The sequence below is a fragment of the Zeus faber genome (genome assembly GCF_960531495.2).
Source record: "Zeus faber genome assembly, chromosome: 8".
Taxonomy (NCBI): domain Eukaryota; kingdom Metazoa; phylum Chordata; class Actinopteri; order Zeiformes; family Zeidae; genus Zeus; species Zeus faber.
Genome location: NC_137195.1, coordinates 3,830,268 through 3,853,161, shown reverse-complemented (window position 1 = coordinate 3,853,161; position 22,894 = coordinate 3,830,268). Strand labels below are relative to the sequence as shown.

Sequence of the window (22,894 nt, the reverse complement as noted above, 5' to 3'; positions counted from 1 at the left end):
CGATGATTCCAGTTTTTAATACCGCCTCCAGCCAATTTCGACTCCCGCTTCCCCCCTCACATTTCCTCCAGATGGAAAACGGGGTTGTGGTTAGTAGTTTAACTTAGTGTGTCTGAGTCACCATGGCAACCAGTGATTAAAAAAACCCCCAATAACAAAAAAAAAAAAAAACACGATTCTAACCGACACTTAATCGGGGCAGTAATGGAGAGTGAACACGACGAGCACTCAGAGTGAGGTTTGGGAGGCGCAGGGTCCTCCGTGGCAGCCAGGCAGAACGAGCCCCGAAGAAATGGTTTTCCGTCACGGTCGCTGGCCGCGCCAACCTCACGACAACCTTTTTTTTTTTTTTGCCGAGTCGCGTCTTAACAAGGGCTCGAAATGTTCGCAAATCGGTCAGTTTTGAAACGTTTCCTGCAGTGACCGTGGGATGGGCGCGCGGCGGCAGGGAGAGTCCCGAGGAGCCGCGGCCAATCAGGTGGCAGCCATTAGCGCGTCCCCCTGAGCTGCTGGTGTTCCGGGCGGCTGCATTTGATTGACCGGTGATTGAATGTGTCTTAGCTCCGTCTCCTCACCCCAGGTTCACCGTCCACGGCCTCCGGAGCCAGAAGGAGTACGTGTTCAGGGTGAAGGCCGTGGGCAGGGCTGGAAACAGCAAGTACTCCGATGAGTCATCCCCCATCCGGGTCCAGGCGGCCATCGGTGAGTGTCCGGTAAACGGCAACAAGAACACAAAATGGAGCACATACAGTATGGGGTTCTCAATATGGGGTCTGGGGGCCCCCAGGGGTCCTACGAGAGGTTGTTTAGATATTGATATTAGATATAGACTATATATATATATATATATACTGTATAAACTGTATATATATACAGTATATATATATATATATATAATGAATGTTTGGATCCTAGTTCCGCCGTCATCTCCTGTACTACAGCACAAAAACTAAATCACGTCTCACAATAACACCCAGAGATGAAACCTTATCAACTGGGGTCCGCGGCCCACTTCATAGCAAATTCCGGGTCCTTGAAATGAAAAAGGCTGAGAATCACTGACCGAGGGTCACTGTCGCCGCACAAGTCGTTTGAATTATTTCGGGAATTAAGCCATTTTTTATAAATTATTTTCTCCCAATCTTCTTTCAAGCAGGCGTTCTCTGAGGTTGTTAATCTCCCTCCGGAGAGCGACGTGGAGCAGAGCGTCGGTGAAGTTATACATGAAAAACCTAAGGTTAGGGCGAAGGTTAGGCTCAGTTAGGCCTTCACACCTGCTTTAATTCCACAACAGAGCCTTCTTCAGACGGCTTTAGATCCTTGACTCTACGCTGGTTACAGTGCTGGGCGTGTGCTGTACCCACACCGTGGGGGGCTGTGGAATGTTCAACATCCCGACGGGGGAAACGTCTCGAACTGCTTGGTTCCCGCCACTCGTCGGGGCTCGGTCATTACGTGAACGTGTGACGTGTGAAAGCGAAACCCAGAAATTCACTCCCGGGAAAGTGGTTTTGCTGTTTTTCCAGCTTTCTTAAAAAGCGTTTCTTAGAACATCCAGAAAGGTTTGCACGGCGGAGACGGCGTCCAGACGGTGCTGATGCCTCCTCTGGCCCGGGCTGCTCGCGCCTCTTTGATCGACCGCAAGCAGGAAGCCCTGCAGAGTGAGCGCGTGGAAGGGAACATGCAACGGACGCCGTAGCCACTAACAGAAGGTTTTTTAAAAAGACGAGGTCACCCCGGCAGTGGGATGAGGGGGCAACACCTTCGCTGACGGAGCACGTCACCGTGAGGAGACCGTCAGTTACCGCAGCCGTAACCACGGACCAGCCCGCCCGGCCGGACGATAGAGAGCTTCCCTCCGGCCTGCTCCCAGTGCGGCTCCCCAAGTTCATGATCGGCCATTTGTTTTCGGCACCTGCTGATGTGTGTTTGACATGGAGGTTGATGTGAGGACGTGTTGTTGGAGTTCAGGTTGACTTGGTTTTACACCTGGGATCTAGTCTCCTTTAAAGGAGACAAAGGGAACATAGCTAGTTAGACTGCTTCGAATAAGCGCAACTACAACCATTTCAGATGGGGATGCAGTGGAGTACGCCACCATCAAATCACCACCATACTTTATTAATTTCATGTCAAGCACTACGCCCAAACTACGCCCAGCCACGTCTCGAAAGCCGGAGTTCTGTCCCGGGTCACCTCCCGTCCCGTTTCCGCTCCCATCAAATCGGCGACTCGGTAAAAACACACCGTTTTTATTTGCTTTATTTGGAGAAGAGATGGCTCTGATCTGAGCTGCGGACCGCGCCCGCATTGCTGAGCGTAATGGTACGGTCCACTTTCGGGGTGTCTGAAATCATATTACAATATTCCTCCAAGCATGAATATGGGAAATATATTGTTATGTTAACGATTGCAAGTAAGATGCATGTATAAATGTTTCGACCCCCAGACCTGTTGTTTTAACTTCCCTTGGGAGGGTCCAAGTCTTAATGAGGGGGGTCAGACCCTCCCCATTCCTCACTTTTCTTTCTGAAAACCACAAGACCACACCCCTCTCCTGATCCCTCGCCATTTTCCCTTCACTTCCCCGGCACTTCACCGCGGCCCAGTCGCGCCCTCCCCTCCGTCGGCGCTCGCTCTGCTGCTGTGCACCGGCTCGGAGATGGTGCTGACCTGGAGAGCCCCCGCCCGCGACGGAGGAGACCCCGTGCGCGGCTACTACCTGGACAAGATGGAGGGATGGCAGGAGCCGTGGAGGGAGGTCAACACCAGGCCGGCTGCAGAGAGGCTGTACAAGGTCAGAGGCTTTTGTTTTGAATAAATCCTTGAATAATACAGGACGCGTTATGGATGCAGGGTTGATGGAAAAAAAAAAAGATTCTAACTCTGCTCAGGTTACTTCTCCTGAAAGGAGGTGGAGCTGTGACTGATGTGTCGTCGGTAGGAAGCCACTGACGAAATGTGTCTGAAAAATGAAGTGATGATTTCAGTGCAATGAGAAATAACAGACACTGCAACTCAAAATCTAGTGTGAAAATCCATCTGTGTGTGGATCAAATCCATCTATCTGTACAACAACATCCAATAGAAACATTTTCAAAACTTATTTGAACTCTGCAAAAATGTATTTTGGCTAAAGGCGAATAAGCCCTTCGACAAGGCAGTTCCGCCTCAAGTGACAGAGTGGCAGGCGGCACACCAGTTAAAATGGTCTGAGTCTGAGTCTGAGTCTGAGTCTGGGTCTGGGTCTGAGTCTGAGTCTCCTGGGGGTTGGTTCCAGTCTTGAGGCTTTGAGAAAAGCCCCGAACCCTCGTTCACTCCCGTCCTGCGACGAATCCGGTCTGCTCCTCAGGAGCCACGCCCTGCCTGCGTGTCTTACCCCCGTCGCCTTTTTCCGATTGACTGCCGGCTTTAAAAGAAGGCGTCGCGGCGTCTCCTCTTCTCCCTCCACTGCTTGGCGACGCCTCTGTTTCATGTGTTCAGCCTTTGAGGAGAGAAAAAGTTATGGGATGCGCTCAGCACGACCCTGACGACCACGTGGAGTTTGCCGTGTGGCGGGGCAACCAGCTGCGTCGGTTGAGACCGGAGGAGGGTCCAGCCTCACGACCTCTCCAACCCGTTTTCGGGGGTTGTTGTTCCTCGTTTCCAGCTCCTCGGAAACGCGGAGAAACCAAGTGGATAAAGCGGGTGTGATGGGGCGACGGATGACGGATGATGAAATACTCTCTTTTCGGGTTTTTTTTTTTTTATGTTTCTTGCTTTTTTCCGTCCCGCCGATTGATTGTGGACACCTGGGTGCTTGGAAGCCGCAGCGGGGGGGGGGGGGGGGGGGACACGCAGTCCAGCCCCCGAATCAGCCACCCCATCCTGCATGAACCTCTGCCTCTGCTCCCAAAATCGAAACTCTTCCGCTATTTCAATTGGAATCGCCAACTTCCTGGATGCAAATGGGATTAATTAGAATATTGATTGTGCTGATTCTGTGCTAAGGGGCCCCTTTCTTCCACGCTGGCTGGTTCCGCCGCTGTGAACGGCTTTGGCCTGAAAGCCTGCGCCGCGTAAGCAGTCACACCAACCCCCCCCCCCCCCATTAGTGCCGCCGGAGCCCGCTCCCCCCGAAACGACTCCATGGGCGCTGGCGTCAGGCGCCTGTGACCACGCTGTGCCATCTGGTGGTCGGAAGTGGAACCTGCGTCTCACGGTCAGTGCCGGCCTCGCCAAAACCCGTCAGGGGTGGCGTGCGGAGCGACCGCGCCCGAGGATGGCGGCGAATTTAAGGATCACAAGCGTAAAGTCGGCGCCTCGAGACGCACTCTGACCGCAATGCATCTCCTCCTTATAGTTGTTTCCTTTAATCTCATTGTATGAATGTATTTATATAATATTTTTGTATTTTATATGATATTTGGTATTTATTGTCCTCATTGACTGTGATACTGATATACTTGTTTGCTTGATCTGTATATTTACTCCTTGCGTCCTTTATTATTATTTGGAAAACACTCTGTAAACTCCCTGTAAACATCCCACTGAGCCAGGAGCAAATATTCCGGACCGAATGTGTGATATGCCGCTGTCTCTAAACATTTGCAGGAGTTTGGCAGAGTGAGCCAGCAAACAGTGATGGGGGGAGACTGCTGCTGCCGGGACAACGGGGACAGGGACGGGGCGCTCTTTCTAGCCGAGGACATTAGAGTCACATTTAGAGACTCTCACGTCCTCCTTTTAATTCCACTAATTTATTTAACTGATTTATCACTTGGGAGAGCACATCCCGGGAGCGCAATGATGTATTCTTTGAATATTACTTTGCTAATGGTGAGTTTAGAGCGGTTTCATCTGATGGATGGTTTCTGTATAATGTGCTCAGGCGCCTGGCTAGTACAGCTCACTTTTTGAATTTTGGATATTGTAATATCCTGATATATATATATATATATATATATCAGGGGTTCCCAGGGTTTTTTTATGTCAAGGCTGGCCTGACAAATATGTGCCTTTGGAAGATTGTAAACACTTCATCTGCTTACAATAAACTGCTGTGTATATCAAACAGCAGATAACACATATTTAATATTAATGAAATATATGTCTGTAATATGTCATGTTTAATTTGAACCTTGCTTACAAATTGCAAGTGCAAACATGTGCAAATTCACCATCATGAGTGAGGTTGAGTGACATGTCTTTTGTAAAAGAAACATCATCAAATTATATTTAAAATATATTTAAAAGTCATAAAAAGTAAAGTTAGATAGATAAAGCGACCATGTCATAGAAGAAAAAGGTACGGTATTATTATGTATCATTTATGAATACACTAGTATGAAGTATTATCGGTGCTTATATGGGATTTTTTTTTTTCCAACAAGAGTTTTCAACATCTTATTAAAGAATAAAAACATTTAAATAAAAAAAACATTTTGTTTGCATACTGACAAATATCCAGTATTATGATAATATAAACATGTACATGATATATCCATAGATATATACGTATTAATGAACAAACAATATTGAAATTATTAAAAAAATATATTTTAAGTCAATTTCCATTACATAATTTATGAAATAATAATAATAATAATAATAATAATTATTATTATTATTATTATTATTATTATTATTGTTGTTATAAAAATAAAAATAAAATAATAAAAAATAAACACTAGAAGGGGTACATTACAAAAGACGCATTTACACAATTCCTAAATATTCAACACTTAAATTGCTCTACATTCATCTACAGCAGTTGTTTAAATGACCTCTATGACAGAGGCTATCATTATCTGTCTATCTATCTATATTTTTATTGAGTGTGTATGTCATTTTGACAAGTGCTTTGATTTTCAATACTTTAAGTACCTTAAAGGGCAAGTACTTATGTTTACTGAAGTGGAAATGTCAGAGATGGTACTTTTACCAGAGTGCTTTTGTGCCAGGGTGAGGGGGCCTGACGTGGATCTCCCCTCCGCTCCAGGTTGGGGGTCTGACCGCTGGCAGCTGGTACCAGTTCAGAGTGTTTGCTGCCAACGCGGTGGGTTTGGGGAAACCCTCCGAGGCCAGCGCTGCCTTCCTGTGTGAGGAGTGGACCACGCCCGAGCCCGGTGAGCACGGACGCGCCCCCCCGGGGGAAAACCCGCTTTCTCTGCCAAAACCCGATGGCCAACGCCCTTACCCCATGTTGAGGCACACGCGGGGTCCCCTAACGTGCACGCGGGGTCCCCTGACGCGCGGGATCCCCTGACGCGCACGCGCGGTCCCCTGACGTGCACCCGGGGTCCCCTGACGTGCACGCGGGGTTCCCTGACACGCACGCGGGGCCCCATGATGCACACGGGGTGGCCTGACGTGCACGCGGGGTCCCCTGACGCGCACGCGGGGTCCCCTGATGTGCACCCGGGGTCCCCTGACGTGCACGCGGGGTTCCCTGACACGCACGCGGGGCCCCCATGATGCACACGCGGGGTCCCCGAGGCAGCGTCACTGTTTTTCAGTTATTTATTTTAACGACTTTACCAAAACTGCTCTCCCTCTCTCCCCCTCTACCCCTCTCCCTCTCTCTCGCCTCATTAATCTGCCCTCCTGCCGTTAATAATTTAAATGTGACTGAAAATCATTAAACAAATTAACTGCTGCGTTCTAAAAGTGAAACAGAGGAAAAACCTTCAGTCGTGTTGTTGTTCAGTTGCTTGGGAGGAGGTTGAATTATTCACAGATTTGTTTTTTGTTTTTCAATACCGACCAAAATACATCAACACATGCACATTAACCCCTTCACCCATTACTCTCCCCTCCCTCCCTCTCACTCTGTATTTCCCTCACTCTCTCGCTCTGTCTCCATCCCTTTGTTTTATTTGATATATTTCATGGATTTGCCCTAATTTTTATATTATTATCATTATTCTCTGTATTTTTCGGGCTGAAAGTGTCTGGAACAGGACAACCGCAGTACGCACGGACATGGTTGAGGTCTCGTCGGAACCGAGGCGTTTCAGACATCTTGTCGTTCCCGTTTGATCGATATCGATGCACATTGGGTGCAGATGTGAGCGAAAAAGGGTTGCAAATTTACCGTAGGTTGAAGAACGTTGGCGCGTCCGGACTCCCCTGGGCAGCGTGGCAGCTTTGTGACATCATCATCGGACGTTGTGTAAGTCCGAGCGCCGTCTCCCGGAACGCGCGCGCATTCCAGCGACCCGCGCCGTGTGGGCCGCATAGCGTTTAGCCGGCGTGCACCGGGGGAAGAAATTAAAAAAATATATATAAACAAAAAAGGTCCGTCTGGGGCCACAGAGCAGCCTGCAGCCTGGTAACGAGGCCACCACAGCCTGTTGGGTCTGGAGGAGCCCATCAACATTACTCTAAACGAGCATCATTAATGTGTTTTTTTGAGAACGCAGTCAAGCGGGGTTGTCTGGGAATGTCTTCATATATGTTCTTGAAATTCTTAAAAGTACATCTGCTCTGCCTTCCGCAGCAGTTCCCCAAATCGCTCTCTTTCTGTCATCCCCGGCGCGTATGTCCCCGAAATGTTTTTCAATACAACCCTTGTTTTGTTGCTCGTTTCTTCGCGCCGCACTGAGCCAGCAGCGTCGGCGGTGCAAGCAAACACAATCGGTCCGTGCGCTTCTAAGCTCTCTATTTTCCTCCGACCAAGGCTTTTTCTTTTTTTGGGATTTGGAACGCGTAGCTACTGTATTGCTGGTCATCCGGTATCTGCTCTCCCATTGGCTGGAATGTCTGCAGGTGCGCGAATAAGGAGCTGGTTTTGATTGGTTGCTGGACAGGCGGGGGCCCCGCCTCGCCACGCTCCTGTGGCGTGCTTACCAAGTGGCTGCGGTCCGTCAAAGCTGGAAAGCTTGGACCCCAGATGCACATTTAAGTTGACTGAAATGTCAAAACATATTTTTTCATGCAGTGTTTGGAGAATGTTAGAATCCCCTTAGGCCGACAACAATGATAAATGAGACTTAAAATGTTGAAAAATGACCGTTATCCATTTCCATATAATTTTTTTGTCAAAGCCTCAGGGAGCCACTGGAGAGAGACTTAAGAGCCGCAGGTTGCCGACCCCTGTAAGACAGACAAGCCGAGCCGATGCTGCGTTTAAAGGAAACTCGGAAAACTGTAACTCGTGCTGCGTTCCACGAAAGCCCGAAAAACTACAATCGGTCAGAGAAGGCGTTTTTGCACCGCAGGAAGTCCTAAGACACTTTGGAGGAACCGTCCCTTTGCTTTGTGTTGATCATGATTAAACTGGACCCCTGTGTATTGCTGCCTGCAGCTATATTTATTTTTATTATTTATTATTTATTATTATCTTTTTTTTTTTTTTTTTAAGTTTTCTTTACTTTATAACGTAAATATGTTTGCTTCTGTAAATATGCAACATGTAAGTTAAGTTTAATAAAAGTTATTTTCTCCATCTCCTGTGAAAACTCCCCTCCCCAGGTTGTCCATATGACCTGCGGGTCAGGGAGGTGAGGTGTGGATCCCTGATGCTGCTGTGGGAGAAGCCTCTGTACCAAGGAGCGAGCCCCGTCACTGGCTACCGCCTGGAAATCAGCCAGGACGACCAATCAGAGAGCTGGGCCCCTCTGACGGACCAGCCCGTCCCCGACACCCTCTACGCGGTAGGTGGAGGCCTTTCCCCGCACTTTTCACTTTGGCACGAGAACATATATCTTGGTTGCTTTGAATACAGAGGTAACGATGAAAAGACATTCTTTCGTCACGTTTTGCCAACTTCCAGATCCATACGTGCAGGCAAAACCACCATTCAAAGAGTCACTTTTTTATTGCTTTCAAAAAGGAATTTCAGCTGTATATCTCAATTATTCTGGACTCAAAAAGCAAAAAGAGCATCAGTAACCATCAGTGTTTTTCGAGGTCTTTATGTGAGTAGTTCTCATCCGCTTGCGTTTAATGTTTTATTTCTTTGTATTTCTTATTCTTATCTCGTCTCATTTGTTTGTATTATTTGCTTTGTACTACATGCACAGGCTTGCATATGTCGTTTGTTTTGATCGTTCTGTACGCTGTTTACTGAAAATAAAGTTTTATGAAAGTGCCATTGCAGGTTGAGAAGTTGAACTCCGCTTGCAGACTAACTCTGTCCTCGATGCAGTGGAAACAAACACTCTGTGTGCAGGTGCACAGGTTGAAAAAAGGAAAGGAAATAAAGATTCATAAAAAAAAAATGTTTGAAAAGGAAAAGGAAAGTGGAAGTGGAAACCGCTCCAGGATGTCACGCTCGTCCGTGCAAAACGCCGTAGTCAACTTTTACGAAGGGATATTGTTTGGAAAGACGTGGAATCGTCTTTGATCTGCCGCAATTTCAGCAGAAACAAAAGTTTTTGTCACGTTACGCGTTTTGGCAACAGGGAAGGTGCAGCTCTGCGAGAGCGAGGACGCCGCCTCCCTCACAATTTGTACTGGTCCATCAAACACAACCAAAGTTTGGGCGGATTAATTTATTTCCCCCACACTCAGCATCAGGCGATAAAATGCATGTTCAGTATGGAAATCATGGGTTTCCCTGGAGTGGTGTTGAAGGCAGCCGCACATACAGAGAGCCGTGCGTTCAAAAACAAGATGACTAAAATCCTTAAAAAAAAACAAAAAAACACTCTCTTTATACCTAATACCTGCCCCGCGCTGTGGATACCTCTCCTTCACGAGAATGAGGAGGGATGATGACAACGTCGTCTCGTGTTGCTCGCAGGTCTCTGGTCTCCAGGCAGGACGGACATACCGCTTCCGCGCCTCTGCTGTCAATCAAGCCGGAGTGGGCGGGGCCTCCGTGCCCTCTGAGCCAATCACAGCCGAGACCCGGCCAGGTGAGCCAGTCGCCGCACCCGGCTGAGTCAGCTCCTCCGGATCTTAGGGATCAGGTTTCCAGCGTCTTCCAGTGTCTATATTCAGGAAGGTGTTTTTCTTTGAAGGATCTTGGCACCTGCAGTGCTTATACTTAGCACTTAGCGTTAGGAAACAAAAACAATATAATCAGCAATGCAAAACACCCTGCTTCATCACGTTTTTAATTTCTTAATGCAACTATTATTGGTTATATGCTGAAGTACATGTCTACTGAAGTATGTAATGAGCACAGGGCTGGCGGACGAATAGAATGGAGCTAAAAGTGGGCGCGGGCTCCGATGTTTTAACACCGGTGATAAGCTTATCACTCCCATATTTCGTGTGCATGTAAAATGGTAGAACTGTCTTGTTTCACGTGCTATTTTCCATGAATTGGAGCCCAGGTGCCACAAGGACTCCGATAAGACCCTAAATCCCCGCGTGAGTCCGACAGAACAGCTTTTAAAGTTGCTTCCGTGATCGCAGATGATGGCGTTTGCATGCGTTTCAGGCGCCGGGAACGTGGAGATCGGTGTGGACGATGACGGCTCCATCTTCCTGTCCTACGAGGCGGCCGAGTCGACGGAGGCCAGCACCTTCCTCTGGAGCAGGGACTACAGGGAGGCCATCGACGGAGGCCGCGCCCGCGTGGAAGACCGGAGCGACCGGTGAAGCCGGGCCCCCACGCACCACATGTTGCACGTTGGGTTCGGGGCAACGGTTGCTTTCTGGACCGTATATATATATAATTTTTTAGATGTAGTTGTCGCTTGCTTGTTGTCTATGCAGAAAGATGTCTGCTGACAGGAGCATGCCTTCCAGCACGTGTACAGATGTTTAACACAGTAAAAGCAGATGTTCCCGTGGCTTCCCGTTACCCTAACAGGTCGGTGCTGACCTTCAAGGAGCCGACGGAGCAGGACCTGGGCCTCTACGCCGTGGAGCTGAGCAACGACCCCACCCAGTCCTCCAGCTACACCTTCACCGCTCAAGGTGCGAGCGTCTGGGGAGCGGGCGTGGGGGCGAGCGGGCGTGGGGACGTGGGGACGTGGGGGTGTGGGGGTGTGGGGGCGTGGGGGTGTGGGGGTGTGGGGGCGTGGGGGTGAGCGGGCGTGGGGACGTGGGGACGTGGGGGTGTGGGGGTGTGGGGGTGAGCGGGCGTGGGGACGTGGGGACGTGGGGACGTGGGGGTGTGGGGGTGTGGGGGCGTGGGGGTGAGCGGGCGTGGGGACGTGGGGGTGTGGGGACGTGGGGGTGTGGGGGTGTGGGGGTGTGGGGGCGTGGGGGTGTGGGGGTGTGGGGGCGTGGGGGTGTGGGGGTGTGGGGGCGTGGGGGCGTGGGGGTGAGCGGGTGTGGGGACGTGGGGGTGTGGGGACGTGGGGGTGTGGGGGTGTGGGGGCGTGGGGGTGAGCGGGTGAGCGGGCGTGGGGGCACCGTCAGCTGACGCTTTATTTCCTCAGTGTGTTATGAAGGCAGTGAAGGAATGAATGGATGAATGAATGAATGGATGAATGGATGGATGGGTGGATGGATGAATGAATGGATGAATGAGTGAATGCTGGATGGATGGATGAATGAATAAATGGATGGATGGATGAATGAGTGGATGGATGGATGGGGGGATGGATGGATGGATGGATGGATGGATGGATGGATGGATGGATGGATGGATGGATGGATGGATGGATTAATGAATGGATGACTGAATGGGTGAATGAATGAGTGAACAAACGAACGAACGAACGAATGAATGAATGAATGGAGTCACCTCCATAGTTATTCTAACTGACACGATGAAAGCGTCAACGACGGCCTCCTCCGTGGACGTCAGGGAGCAGCGTGACGGAGCTGAGCTTCTTCCTCTTCTTCTCTCCTCAGACCTTGAGAGGCTGACGGAGCTCAGCTGGCAGGTGCAGCACCCACGTGAGCACCGGGGGAACCCTCCTCCCTTTCAGGGGGTTCACTCTCTCACCGGAGTGTGACTCACACACCTGCGACGGTGCTGACAGCAGCGTCGCTCCAATCTGCCCAAAGGCTCCGTTTGACCGAGGCTCCACATTGTGCTGAAATGAAAAGTGTTTCTGTTTCTAACTGAACCATCATGAGAAGAAACAACCTAACAAACCAAACAAAGCACGCATCGGCTTTGAAAACCTTTTATGCTTTATATTTATGCCATCTGGTGCAAATAGTGTGTGTGTGTGTGTGTGTTGTGCCAGTGATCGCCCTGATCTCGGGCTGGAACGTGGAGGTGACGGAGGAAGGTGGAGTTCGTCTCTGGCTGCAGACGGAGGCTCTGAGCAGCGACGCAGAGCTGCGGATGATTCTCAACGACGCAGAGATCTGCAGCAGCTCGGTGAGGGACGCCCTGAGCCCTGAGCCCTGACCCCTGACCCCTGACCCCTGAGCCCTGACCCCTGACCCCTGACCCCTGAGCCCTGAGCCAGACTGATGAGGTCATTGTCGCTTGACGCTGCGGCAAGAAAAATGTTTTTCGTTTACATTTTGACTGATTCACTGTTTTAACGTTGATTTTTGACCATTCCACCGTGACGTACGGGAACTGGTTTAATGCCAGAGGAAGAAGAGAGGGAGTCTACTCTACTCTACCTCTACTCTACCTCTGCTCCACCTCTACTCTACTTTACCTCTACCTCTACTCTACTCCACCTCTACCTCTACTCTGCTCCACCTTTACCTCTATTCTACTGTACCTCCCTCTACTTAACTGTACTATACTTACCCCCGACTTTACCTCCTGATACCTTACTCAACCTCTACTCTACTCCACCTCTTCTTTACCTCTACTCTACTCCACCTCTACTTTACCTCTACTCTACTCCACATCACTCTACCTCTACTCCAACTCTATTCTACCTCTACTCTACCTCTACTCCACCTCTACCCCACCTCTACTCTACCTCTACTCTACTCCACCTCTACTCTACTTCTTCTCTACTCCACCTCTACTTTACCTCTACTCTACTCCACCTCTACTCTAGCTCCACTCTACTCCACCTCTACTCTACTCCACCTCTGCCTCCTTCTACTCTTCCTCTTCCTCTCCTCTCTAAATGATTATACTTGGATTCATTATTTTTTGTACGTGTCACGTTGAGGGAAGGAGGCAGGAGGAAGAGGAAGGAGCCAGGAGGAAGGAGGAAAGAGGAGGGAGGAAGGAGGAAGTAGGAAAGAGGAAGGAGGAGGGAGGAAGGAGGAAAGAGGAAGGAGGCAGGAGGAAGGAGGAAAGAGGAAGGAGGCAGGAGGAAGGAGGAAAGAGGAGGGAGGAAGGAGGAAGTAGGAAAGAGGAAGGAGGAGGGAGGAAGGAGGAAGGAGGAAAGAGGAAGGAGGAGGGAGGAAGGAGGAAGGAGGAAAGAGGAAGGAGGAAGGAGGAGGGAGGAAGGATGTTCTCAGGTCACCTTTTAATCAAGTTTGAAGTTTCCATTCAGACGTTTTTAAAACACTGTGGCTGCATGGGGCCGTGGCCTGGTTGTATGTTTGAAAGGTGGAGGAGGAGGAGGCTCCTCCGTCCTTTCAGACACACACAGGGAGGCAGCACCACCCACAGCATGGACGTGAACACCTGTATTTCACCTCCGAGAAGCCACGGCCGCAGTGAAGCCACACAACGCAGCGAGCAGCGGCTGCTGCTGCTGCTGCTGCTGCTGCTGCTGCTGCTGCTGCTGCTGCTGCTGCTGCTGCTGCTGGTGTTGGTGCTGCTGCTGGTGGTGTTGGTGCTGCTGCTGGTGGCGTTGGTGCTGCTGCTGCTGCTTGGTCTCAGCTGGAGGGAGGAGACGGTCAGTGTTTGAAGGAAAGTGAATGTGAGCTGTGTGTGTTTTGACAGCCAGCTAAAAATAACCAGCACCGCTGCCAAGGTCATTGTGCAACAAGAGGATGAAACACTGTGAAAAACACACATTTCACACGCAACAAGTGTGTGTGTGTCTGTGTGTGTGTTTGTGTGTGTGTGTGTGTGTGTGTTTGTGTGTGTGTGTGTGTGTTTGTGTGTGTGTGTTTGTTTGTGTGTGTGTGTGTTTGTATGTGTGTGTGCGCACGCATATTCCCATGTGTGCGGTTGTATTTGTGTGTTTGTGTTAATGCGTCTCTGTGTTAATTTGTGTGTGTGTGTGTCTGTGTTTTTGTGTGTGTGTGTGTTTTTGTGTGTGTGTGTGTGTGTGTGTGTGTGTGTGTGTGTGTGTGTGTGTGTGTGTTTGTGTGTGTGTATTCCTGTGTATGTGTGTGTTTGTGTGCGTGTTGTAATGTGTCTCTGTGTTGATTTGTATTTGTATTCCTGTATGTGTGTGTGTGTGTGTGTGTGTGTGTGTACGTGTGTGTGAGTGTGTGCGTGCGCGCGCACGGATATTCCCGTGTGTCTGGTTGTATTTGTGTGTTTGTGTTAATGCGTCACTGTGTTAATGTGTGTGTGTGTGTATTCCTGTGTATGTGTGTGTTTGTGTGCGTGTTGAAATGTGTTTCTGTGTTGATTTGTATTTGTATTCCTGTGTGTGTGTGTGTGTGTGTGTATGTGTGTGTGTGTGTGTGTGTGTGCGCGCGCCTGTGTGTGTGTGTATTTGATTCGATTTCCAGCTCTTCCATTATATTTCCTGCGTTACAGTGAGATCTGAACGCCGCTGATTACAGTTTATTTCCAGATGATCGCAGCGGATTCAGAATCCATTTAGCTGATTAGAGCCCTCCGGCTTGCCGTACGTCACACGTTACACTTGCTGCTGAGCCCCATCAACATGCACTGTGCACGAGGTCCTCGCACGGCAGAATGAATGAGCAGTCTGGATGCCAGCTGCTGTGTGTGTGTGTGTGGTTGTTTTTATCATGCTTGTGGGTTTAATGTGTTCTATTGCCTTAAAGCTTCTGAGCAATCGTGTCGACTGTGCGATGCTCTGTGCAGGAATTCTCCCAGGATCCCTTGTGGCTGATTACCAGTCATTACTACCTTCACCAGCAGAATCTATGTTGGTCATTTTAAGCATTTACATCTTGAGCCCTGAATAGACCCCGTCCTCCGTTTTCTAACTTGTTGGTCTTATTAATATACTATAAATAAATAAGGTTATGACACTACATAATATAGTATAGTGTGTGGTGTTTACTTTGTTATTGTCACTTGTTGTTGGTTTTTCAATGCATTTGGAAATGGCATCGACTTATAAATCACCTGTTAGGAGACGTGCAACTGTTGTTTTTTTGTTAAAACTTTGACAAATTGTTATACTGTGGTGAACTCGACCGACGGGCTCTGAGCCACTGGCGCCGCGTGACGTCCCGCAAAGATGATATTTGTTCCTCCCTCAGCGTCGCAAGATCAAGTTTGACCGGGCCGGCGGCCTGGTGGAGATCCTGTTCGATCACCTGTCGCACGAGGACGAGGGCTCGTACACGGCCCAGCTCAAAGACGGGCGCGCCCAGAACCAATTCACGCTGGTCTTCCTGGATCAGAGTAAGCCCCCGCCGAGTCCCGCGCCGCGTCGGCACGTACGTCACATCCCACTCCGGGTCACGTCACACTCGCCTGCAGACAGGAGGCCTCAAAAACAAAGCAGTCCATCTGAGAACTGTGCAGTAAACTCATAAAGTCGATGGGTAGCGGGAAAAAAGTGCTGAACGGGGGCACGGAAACTAGCTTTATGTTTAATGAAGGGCTCGTTTTTTGTTTTTTTATCAGTTCTACTTCCAAGAAAGTAATTTGATGATTTTTCCAGTACGTCGCAGAATTCCTTAATGTTCCTTAAAAAAAACAGCCACGCATTTATTATTATGACGCCACCGTCCTGACGGTCATGATGTGTGGGCCTGGTCCAGAGACTAAAATCCCTCCCAGTATCTTGATTCAATCATCTGGATTTGCAGATCAATAGTACACCAGCGTACAACTAACGAGGGAGATCAGCTGCTCAGGGCGTGAGTGCAGCAAAAAAAAAAAGAAAACACGAGATAAGATGAGATAGAACTTTATGAATCCCCCAGGGAGGAAATTGGGGAATAAAACATGGCAGGACTCTGACTTTCTCAACCCGGAATTACCCAGCGCTCCCGATTCAAATCACGATTCGCCGTCAGTCAGAATCTGACTCTGTGTTTGTGTCTCTGGCAGACTTCCAACAAACGTTGGCATCGGCCGCCGCCAGCCGCCGCAGTCACCTGAAGAAGTCGGGTAAGAGGGACTTTCAAGGTTAAACATGTCCCTAGTGTGATGCTGGAAAGACCTTTTTGTGGGGACAACCCAACCGTGAGCGGCGGCAGTAAGGGAGACCTCTCCCGGAAACCTTCAGATATCCTTTCGAGATTCGATCGCTCTCATGCAGATGCGTCCATGTGTCTCACATCGAAACTCTGGGTGAATGAATCCAAGCGGATAAGCAGCAGGAGGCGAGCTGCCCCCACCCACCGCCGACTGGCTGCCCGAGTCACCTGACGCGGGATCCTCGCGCAAGTTTTGTGTTCCGGGGTCGACGACCGGGCTCTTGTTTGAACAGGGTTCCCTTCCTCCCCGTCGCACTATTCAAAGTCCACACGGCACACTTTGCCCAATGCCGCCATCCAATAAACATCCAGGTCGACTTAAGTCGCCGTGGTGCGACCGGCCCGTTGTTTTCAGAAGGGGTGAAAACAAATAACATACAGGGTTCCAGAACGGAGGATTGCTGCTTCATTTCGGTCGTCTCAGAATGACCAACATGAGGGGAGTGAATTGAACAAATATCGTCTTTAATCACAATTGCAGTCTTTCAGACAAAGGGTTGGACACCTGCCCAAACCCCAAGACTCCAACAGCCGCAAAGCAATAATAATAATAATAATGATAATAAATATAGCTGCAGGCAGCAATACACAGGGTTCAGGTATGTCGAGTTAGTTATGAATTACAGTTTTCACTGTTCCCATGAAACGCAGCATCACTTCCTACCGACGCCATTTACAGATTTCCAAGTTGACATGGAACGCAGGGTGGACGTTCTGCCCACTGCTGCTTTATTGTCTTCCACTTTCAGCTTCTCTTTGGCATCTGGAACACGAAAACACACAAACAATACAATCATTTCTGAACTGAACCAGATCATCTCTTGAAATTAAAGGAATATCTGGTGGAAAACAAGACAAATTACAGTTATCCCGGTTCCATTGAATGCAGTATTACTTGTGAGTTTTCTGTGTTCCGTGAATACACCATCACTTCCTGTTTTGGAACGCTTTCGACCGGAGAGTTTCGCTCCGCGTCCGCGTGTTAACGGCGAACGAGTGCACGGGTTAATTGATCCCGGATGGCGTCGCCCTCTCGGATGGATAAAATAATTAAACATAAAAATATGATTTATTTGATAAAAAGGATTTTTCTTATACATCGCGTGTTAGGCAGTCTTTTGCATATTCATATTGTGATGATGAGGAAAATATTGTTGCAGATTGTTGTGTTCCAGATACATTTGGCCTGACAATGCCAAGGAGAATAGCAACAATAATAATAATAATGATAATTATTATTATTATTATTATTATTATTATTATTATTATTATTATTATTATCATTATTATTATTATATATTATTATTATTATTATTATAGCTGCAGGCAGAAATACACGGGGTCAAGTTTAGTCGTGTTAGGTACGTATTTCACTTTTCCGGGTTCACTTAAACACAGCACGATTTTGCAATCGTCTCGGTGCTCGTCTGGCGGAGCAACCACTATGTGCTACACACAGCAAACAGAATGAGTTTATTTGCAGAAAGGGTTGTGTCCCTCCTTACTTGGCAGGATTCGAGAAAGTCCTAACATACAAACTGTAGGGGTCTATGATGCGTTTCATGTACTTGGAACGTATCGGAAAAACCAGGACCTGGAAAACTATAAATTGTCCACAGAAAGTCATCACCGCGTCACTTAGTCACTCCCTCATTGTTGCCCCACACGGCTTCACCGTGAGTTATACCGACGACAAACCGTGATTTACAGCCACAAGCAGACTGCCTTTTGTAACTTGTGCTGCACTTCACAGAATCTGGAAAATTGTAATATGTACCTAAAACGACTAAACCGGACCCTGTGTATTGCTGCTTGCGGCTAAATTTATTATTAGTTTTTGTGATAGTGGTAATACTGCTGCCACTACGAAAAACAATAAAAGTCCCTCTATGGTTGGCTTGTCGGTCAGTAGCCAGTTTATTTCACATTTAGAGTGTGAAAGGGCTTTACAGGCTGGCTTTCAAGGGACAGTTTGACCCTGTGTGCCGCAGGTGTTGAGTGGACACCGTGCTATAGAAACTACGACTATACTACTAATACTATAGAAACTACTACTACAACTATAGTTGGATTATCTGATATACATCTTTATTCTGCTTCTGTATCCTGCAGTATACAGTATGGCGGCACCGCGTGCAGCCGATTGGGTTGAGAGATCAGGTTTCATTTTGTTTCTGCTTGTCTGTTTTTTCAAGGACCTTATTTCCTGGAGTTGCTGTCGTGGGCCGTGACGGAGAAATGTGAATTAATTATCAAGTGCAAGGTGCGTCACAGATCACCATCAGCTCATCTTAGCTGAAGTTAGTGCAGCTACGAGGAGGGCTTTATCTACTATCGAACATTTCAACATTGGCAAAACAAAAGCAATAAGAATGTTATTCAAAATAACTATTCAAAAGCAATTATAATATATTATTGTATTGTATTATATATGCAGGACTGGACCTCTAAAATAAAAAAAAATATATATATATATAATCTTAATCTTCATTTCTTCATCCATCTAAATTGTGATAACTTTTTCAAAAATTTAAATCATACAAAATAATTTAAAATTCTTGTGAAAATATCTTTTAATACTTTTTTACTCAAAGAAACGTCTGCCCCATGCGAGCCTTTATTCTATCCCTTTTCCCGAATTTCCCCCTGGCGAAAAATCAAGTGTTACCTCGTTTTAGGGGCTTCCAAACAGCTTGTATTTCTGTCTGATCCGTGCAGGTGACCAACATCAACAAGGACTCGGCCCTGAAATGGTTCAAGGACGGGAAGGAAGTGAGCCAAGCCAAGTATGATCCCTCATCTGGGGCCAGCCAGCTCACCATCACACAGGTTACCATGGTTCCTTCCCCTGAAATACTAGCAACAGGGATATTATGGGGTGGCTTAAATTTTATTTTTTTTGTAAGGTATACCCAGAGTTTTTTGACGGTTTTATATAATGGTTTAACAGCAGTATTCCATTGAAATTATGACATTAATGAATGAACCGAAAGATTAGAAATATTTGTCTAAAGTCTTTTTGGTATGATATCATACGTCGCATCAACAAATACTTTTTGGATTCTTCAGACGTCCGATCCGGGGTTGCTGTGCCTGTCCAGCGCAGTGTTTGCGCTCAGTTCGACAACAAGCCAAATCATTGCGTACCAAAGTAAAGCAGCACGTGGCGTGGAGCGTGAGCTCGATGGGACAAAAGTCAAAAATGCGATTGTGGTTTGGGGATGGTGTGGTTGGAGCAGCCACACCTGTCCTGGGTCTAGATAACTGGGGCCCAGGATCAGAGTGGCTGCACACCTGTTGCTCGTTGGTTGGTCTCACGAGCAACAGGTAAAACCCCCATCCCCACACACACTGAGGAGAGGAGCCCTGTCATCACACATGTCCATCTGCTCCGGGCTTGTTCCACCAAGCCCACTCTCTACAACTAAGGGGTGTGTCTGCAACCCCGTCGTCTGTGTCTCTGTACCCTGGGTCCCTGAAAACACCGCTTGGGTGGCGGGTGGGCGGACGAAACTGCCGCAGCGATTAAAAAAAAAAAAATCGCCGGTGTTTTTACCAGATTGAACCACGCCACGCCCCCCGATCGCGAAGACAGAAATTGGGTCGGGTGTGCGATTGCTTCCATGTGTTTACGGTGTGCTCAGCATTCTGAGCATGGAGGCCTGTCCGTCCCTCAGGTGACCGATGGGGCGGCGGGCGTGTACCGAGCCCAGGTGTCTGACGGGCGAGGAGAAGACTCCAGCACCCTGCAGCTGCTGGGCGAAGGTGAGGAGCGCGTGGCGGCGGTGTACAGTGCCGTTGCCGCTCCGTGAGGATGAGAGGCGGCGCAGGGCCCACGGCCCCAATCCCGTCTTTGTCACCCACATGGATCTTAACGCCGTCCCCTCTGTTTGCAGAGCTGGACGAGGTCCGGCGCCACCTGAGCAGACAGAGCGGTGAGTCCATCACGGGCGTCGCCGGTTGAACCCACGTCCGGAGCGGCGACCGCGCATGTTGATGCGGTGCTGGGCGTTGCCACGGCGACGCTGAGACCCCTCGCTGCCTCTCTCCCCCCTCACTCTCTCTCTCTCTCCCCCTCTCACTCTCTCTCTCTCTGCCCCCCCTCTTAGTCTCTCTGCCCCCCATTCTCTATTTCTCTCTCTCGCTGTCTCTCCCCCCTCCTCCCTCCCTCTCTCCCCCCAGCTCTCTCAGCAGGTCCACTCAGGGTCCAAGGCACTGCTGAGGGTCTGAAGCTCTTCTGCTCCATGAAACTCTGTCTGAGCTTCCTGCAGAGCAGCTGGTTCTTCAAGTGAGTCGACCAGAACCGCCCTCTATATCCCCAAAACTTATAATATAAATATAAACAGTATACAGTATACACACACAAACACACACACACACACACACACACACACACACACACACACACACACACACACACACACACACACACACACACACACACACACACACACACACACAGACACACACACACAGACACACACACACCATTCAAGCACGCTTGTCAGAATTCTTAACCACAACTGAAATATGCATTCTGACATTTCTTTGGTCAAATGAATGACTTGCGTGTATTTTAAACCGTTTCACAATACGATGCTATGAACGCTAAGTTTGGTTCCCGTCCAGGAGCCTCTGTTTGATGCACATTGGGCCTCGGTTTGATAGGATTTGACTCTGGGATCCGCTGTGAGAAGGTTTGTACTGTTACATACAGTATGATTTGATGCAGTGAAACTCGGATCCAAACGGTCATTACTGGACATTCTCTTACAACGCTACGTTCTTTAACCGTTGATCATTTCGCTCGGGGGGCCTGGAACCTCTTGAGGGGGCCCCACGTTGATGTAATATCTGTCAGTAACCTGCAGCAGATTTGACAGATGCTCAGCAGTGTTGGAGCGCCACCTGCTGGCTGCTTCCAGGGACCACCAGGGTGAGGGGCCCCGGTGCTGGTCCTCCGGGCTCCCTCTGCTTCTTTTCAGCTGCACCCGCAGCGTAGACAGTGATGACGTCTTCCACTTTGTTCCTCAGATCAATGCCCCAAAAGTCCTCGAACGCCTCTGTTTTTGGTGGCGGGGAAAGCTTTCAGCGGATCATCTCAGTTAATAACACAGATGCCTTGTTAATAAAGTGGAGATTTTAAGGTTTATGTTAGAGGTGATGGGGCCGTACTGACTAAATCTAATATGACTGTGTTTGTTGACAGCTACCTCAATATCAATTTTTTTTTTCCCCCCACAATATTCTGGGGGTGACTATTGGTGCACAAGAGGTATTTGAGAAACAATCTCCAAGCGGGTCGAGGCATTGATGAGAAGAAGTAGAAAGGTCTATGGAGTTGAGAGAACGGCATGACTTTACCGTAGGCCAGCCTTACAGGCGACCTTCAACAAGGTCATGATGTTAGGAAAACGATGTCTCGCCTCATATCACGTCGTCACAACAGATCACCCAGCACCAGCAAATGTAGTCATATAAAAATAGTATTCCTGTAAGTGTGTGAGACGCAGACTGTCTACTGTCTGCTGTCTGTCTACTGTCTGTCTCCTGTCTCCTGTCTACTATCTACTATCTACTATCTACTGTCTACTGTCTCCTGTCTCCTGTCTACTGTCTACTATCTACGTACTTAAATCCAGACTGCGTTAAAATGAGAAAATAATTGTCTCAGGAACGATTGTGATCCTTCGGGGTCTCAATGGATGACCCCAAATCTGGAGATGAGTGTAATATTGAACTTTATTAAAATCAAATGCAATTTTGCATATCTGCATTAATTACCTTGTTCTTTCCATGTTTTTGATTGATTTCATTATTTTTAATTGTGTTATTATTCTACTTTGTAAATGCATTTTGCATAGCTTTTATAATGACTATTTGACAACCTTCTTTTAACGCAGAGCACTTTGAGTTCATGTCGTGTACGGAAGGTGCTACACAAATAAAGGTTATTATTATTATTATTATTATTATTATTACTATTATTATCATTATTATTACTATTACTAATACTGTTACTATTGTTATTATTATTATTATTATTATTATTACTATTATTACTATTATTATTACTGTTGCTATTACTATTATTATTACTATTATTATTATTATTATTATTATTATTTATAAAGTCCTGTGATTTCTCCTCAGAGAGTCACTTCAAAGTTTAGGTTCTTGGGGACACTTTTCCAACCTCTTCTGAGACGATCTGAGCCCCTTAATCCAAATAAAGCTTTCCTGTAACTCCTCTCGGATTGAAAGGGTCTCCAGACTCCAGAGCTCTGCAGAAGAAAAGGGAAAAGGTTAAACCCCCCGAGCCGTGTGTCTAATTCTCTGCAGGGAGCGCGGCGTGGCCCCGGGCGCCCGAGCCACGCCCGGCCGCGACGAGCAGCAGCTCTGGCTGCAGATCTGCGGCCCCAGCGAGGCCGACCGAGGGCCCTACACCCTGGAGATGTCTGACGGCCTGGAGACACACCGACGCCGGCTGGACCTGTCCGGACAAGGTGCTCGTCACTGCTTTTACTGTACTTTTATGCGGTTTTGAGGTAGCTGTACTTGACTCCAGTAGTTACATCTTGGGAGAAATATATATATATATATATATATATATATATATATATATATTTTATATCTTTCTATAGTTTGCTGAATTTTTCCCCTCGGGTGTTCATGAACTGTTATTTTAATTTATCTTACTTCCGGTGGTGGAAGAAGTATTCAGACAGTTTGCTTACGTATGTACAAAGCACAAATACCCTGAGGCGAAAAG

At 48.1% G+C, this 22,894-nt stretch overlaps 1 protein-coding gene across 1 annotated transcript in view; it reads left to right on the top strand.

Annotated features, from left to right (window-relative positions):
• myom3 (myomesin 3) overlaps window positions 1-22,894 on the top strand; it is a 77,230-nt gene that overhangs the window by 51,530 nt on the left and 2,806 nt on the right. The window contains exons 17-33 of the mRNA XM_080005275.1: window positions 581-702; window positions 2,610-2,797; window positions 5,981-6,107; window positions 8,455-8,636; window positions 9,728-9,842; window positions 10,373-10,529; window positions 10,748-10,854; window positions 11,740-11,784; window positions 12,081-12,217; window positions 15,175-15,319; window positions 15,974-16,033; window positions 18,318-18,385; window positions 18,841-18,951; window positions 19,800-19,887; window positions 20,019-20,057; window positions 20,305-20,410; window positions 22,465-22,628. Of these exons, the coding sequence (XP_079861401.1) occupies window positions 581-702; window positions 2,610-2,797; window positions 5,981-6,107; window positions 8,455-8,636; window positions 9,728-9,842; window positions 10,373-10,529; window positions 10,748-10,854; window positions 11,740-11,784; window positions 12,081-12,217; window positions 15,175-15,319; window positions 15,974-16,033; window positions 18,318-18,385; window positions 18,841-18,951; window positions 19,800-19,887; window positions 20,019-20,057; window positions 20,305-20,410; window positions 22,465-22,628 (1,961 nt within the window). The remainder of the gene's footprint in view (window positions 1-580; window positions 703-2,609; window positions 2,798-5,980; window positions 6,108-8,454; window positions 8,637-9,727; window positions 9,843-10,372; window positions 10,530-10,747; window positions 10,855-11,739; window positions 11,785-12,080; window positions 12,218-15,174; window positions 15,320-15,973; window positions 16,034-18,317; window positions 18,386-18,840; window positions 18,952-19,799; window positions 19,888-20,018; window positions 20,058-20,304; window positions 20,411-22,464; window positions 22,629-22,894) is intronic.